A 3,825-nucleotide genomic window follows, 5' to 3' on the forward strand; every position below is an offset into this window, starting at 1 on the left:
TGAAAAGAGTGAAGGTTTTTGCTGGAGGAGCCTGGTCCCGGTTTTTTTAACCTACAACAGACTGTAGCGAACCAAACTTAGGGTTTTTCATTTTTAATTATCAATACCAAAACATTTTCCTGGTTTTTGGGTCACACACACATATTGCTTGGAAGTTGGGGAATCCCATGTGCATGTCCTGTTTTCATAATCAGAGGCCACAATGCAGACTTTTTTTGGTACACAAAAAAGCTACATATAAAAAAAAAAAATTTGTTGGAAAAATTAATAAACCACAAAAAAAAACAAAAAAACAACCTCAAATAAAACAAACCCCCAAGACATGCACCCCTTTTCCAGAACAGGTTATTTATTTTTATTTTAAAGGAAGTAAGTTCATTCCTTGATTCTTTCACTGTAAACTTACACCACCTGCTCACACCTCTGTAGTAACTTGGAGCACGATATGTTGAGAAACCAATTTTCGTAGGTCTTCTAAAGTGCCCTAAAAGTGTTACATCATAGAAAAAATCGTAAGGGTGCAGGCAAGCTGGTGAATATTAACCATGTTGAATTAACCTGAGACTGGGGTAGAGAAGAAACATCAAAACGTAGAAGAAACAAAAAATAGACAGGGCGACGTCTCAATTTGTTGTACATTGAATTCTTTGTGGTTTTGGGAACCTATAAAACAAGAGACTGGTGACAATACAGTCAGTGCACAGGCGAGCTGGTGGAAGTTCGCCATGGTCACGGTGTAAGATACACTCTTTAGGTGTGGACACGGCGGGGCTGAACGCCCGGCGCGAGGAATCAGATAGTGTTCGTTCGAAGGGCATCCGAAAGGCTGCATCATTCCGCTGCCACCGTGCCCGCGGCTGACAGTGTCGCTGGCGGCAAAACAACAAAACTGTGCGAGAGCGAAAAAAATTATCATGTTGCCATGACACCCCGGTACACCATGGTCTTTCTGCACGTGCGACCTCGCTGGAGCTCTGCGCGTGTGGTAAATGAGGCGGCACGAGCCTTCTGGAACGTGCCCACGGGTCGACGAGTCACCTGCCGGCGCTGCTTGAAACTATAGTGAGAGAGAGTGAAGAGCGAACTTTATCGGGCACGTCGCGAGGAGCGCGCTGTCCTCCCCTAAAGAGTATTATCTTACACCGTGACCATGGTAGACAGAACCCCATCAAACTTTGAGCTAGATGCCCTATAATATTAGTAAAGTTGACGAAACAAAGGATAAATGTGATACGCTGTGCACCGAATCCTGAATCTTGAGGTGATAAAGCGGAGGAACGAAGAAATATCTTTCAACACATAAAAAAAGGTTGCCAAAGCAATTGAATTACTTTCTAAAAGGTAACACACTAATAACGAATTGATATTTGTGCATTAGTAACAATTGTAATTATTAGCTTCTGGAGAAAACCAGTTTTGCTAGGATCCCGAAAAAATCAAAGGAAGCCAAGGCCCGGCGGAAAGCAACGAGTACTTGCTCGAGGCAGAGCACCTACTCTTTTCTTAACCTGCCGCGCCTGCCGCCGACAGATATAGTTGTAATTTTAATTAAATTACACTTTAAAGTCTTTCCGAGCTGAAGGAGAACTGCAGTTCAAACACAAGTAAGCTACAAAGGCCAAGGAACAGACCTTTCTTCAAAAGTGCACTATCTAGTAGCTGCTGTATCAATTATCCGAGTCCACTGTACTCTCGGAATGTACATGTACTTGACACGAGGGTGACGTCTGCGTTCGGCGTGAACTTGGCTCAGCTCATATCAAAATCGAGTGTGCGTGAGCGTTCGGCGAGGACTCGGATCCAATCATATCATGCCTACGATGAATGGATGGATGAATGTTACTGGCTATACCCTTTGTAGAGGGAAGTAGCTTGTGCCACCTAGCCCAAGCCTAAAAGATGGTGAACCACAATGTTTTGCAAAGGGCATATTAGTTTTATGTGGAACAAGCCAAGGCATCTCGAAAGACCGTGGATGTATTACTGCGCCTACTGCTTCCTTTTGAGTTTGTTCCGCTTCTCCTTGAGTCTACCACGGGAGAAGACCTGTTTGACATTCGCCTCGACGAAATGAGACAACGTCTGTCCGTCGCCCCTGCCAGGAGTCCTTTTCGCCGCCTTCCTCTCCACCCCAACTTCGCCTTTCTCGAACACCGCGGGCCCGTCGTCTCGCGCACCGTAGTCTGGGAACCCCAAGGCATTCTCATCCACAAGTTCGATGTGCGACGAAAACAACTGCGGAATCTGCGGATCCGCCACAACGTAGAGTTCGGCGAAGTCTGGCATCGGAGGCTTGGGTACCTTGCTGTACGTCCGTTCCTTAACGGGAGCAACGCGATCATCCGGAGTCGGGTTCGGCTGAACAGCCGCCTCTGGGACGGAAGGACTGTTCTGGGAGACCAGTTGCACGAAAGCGCTCAGTTGGGCCGACGGTTTCGGAGTGGATCGCACTCCGACGGCCAGTAGGGAGGACACCCCTGGATGCCCGACGAAGTCCACGAGGCCTCGCACGCACAGCACGGGAACGGATCGGACCCTAGCAAGTCTGAGAACGCCGTGGAGCAGTCGGGGAGGGTCGGCTGACACGTTGAGCAAGATCGCCGACAGCCGGCTCTTTTCCAGGGCGCGCGTGACGGCGTTGAGGCCGAGGACCACGTGCTTCCTCCATTCGTTCGACGGGCCCCTGGCGGCCTCGAAGAATCGGAGCAGTTTCGCGCGGCAGTCTTCGTTCACCGTCGGCCACTTCTGGGCCGGGAAGGGGGACGCTAGGAGCGATTTCTTGATGATACGCGGCTGGCGCGGTTTCGGACTCGATTTTGCAACGGCCGCCATGATGGCGTCAATGGCGTCATGAATTGGATTGGATTGGATGTGTAGCCAAATTTGGTGTAGCTAGTGGCGTAGCCAACAATATAAACAGTTGGCAGCGACCTTTTTGAAGTAAAGAACCAAAAACCGCTTTTGCTTGCACGTTCTAGTTTTATTTTAAAAATTGACAAAGATTGAAGTTTTCGGCATCATCTGTCAGTCGCCACTGATTTCCATGACAATTGCTGGATCGTGCATCCCCGCTCTGTCCCCGCTTTGCGAGTGCGGCCATCGGACGGTTATCTTGCATCCCGTGAAATTGTGTTTCTGGAGCGTTGCAGAGTCTGGCGGCAGCGTGTTGAAGACACGTTTTCTACTTGTTTGTCATCGTTTGCCAAAAAAATTGTTTCTTAACTGTGTGTAAGCCGTGAGACTTGTCGTTGTGCACACGTGAAAATTTTTACGGAAGCGCAGTGTCGTAGGACATCCGGACCCTGCCCCCCCTCCCCCATCTGAATCTGCCACTGACAGCAGTCTAGTATTCCGCCATTGGTTTAGTAAACTGATAAGGTTTGTTCTTTTTGCATTATTTTGTAAATGCATGTATTATGTCATCAGCGTCCCAAAGGGATGATCACATACCTTGTACAAAGTTTTATGTCTTGGTACACAGTCGTTCCCGTTGTTAAAAAAAAAAAAAAACACTACTGAAAAAAAAAAAAAAACAAGTTATTTGGCAGTTTTTGCTTTCCTACTCGTCTTTTAATAAGACGAGATTCCCGAGCTCGTACCTTTATCTTCGGCAGTTCCTCCTGCTGATCGTGAGTTCGCGCAGCCGAAATGCATCCTTCAACGAAGAGCTCGCGCTTACAAAAGGCTTGGAAGCATAAGATAAAGCGAAAGAAAGGACACATGAACACAGATGACTACTAAAAACTATGTGAATACGTTGAAAGAGCGGAGCGACTTTTCGAGCGAAAATGAATCGGCGAGATGGGATAATCGGGACGCGTAGCC

At 47.6% G+C, this 3,825-nt stretch overlaps 1 protein-coding gene across 1 annotated transcript; it reads right to left on the bottom strand.

Annotated features, from left to right (window-relative positions):
* Positions 1-1,915: 1,915 nt before the first annotated feature.
* Positions 1,916-2,880, bottom strand: LOC120847831. Its single transcript, XM_040219727.3, has one exon. The coding sequence runs from the start codon at positions 2,830-2,832 to the stop codon at positions 1,990-1,992; it is 843 nt and encodes a 280-aa protein (XP_040075661.2). The 5' UTR covers positions 2,833-2,880; the 3' UTR covers positions 1,916-1,989.
* Positions 2,881-3,825: the final 945 nt, after the last annotated feature.

This window comes from Ixodes scapularis, unplaced genomic scaffold (assembly GCF_016920785.2).
Source record: "Ixodes scapularis isolate PalLabHiFi unplaced genomic scaffold, ASM1692078v2 PGA_scaffold11__112_contigs__length_91849675, whole genome shotgun sequence".
NCBI lineage: Eukaryota > Metazoa > Arthropoda > Arachnida > Ixodida > Ixodidae > Ixodes > Ixodes scapularis.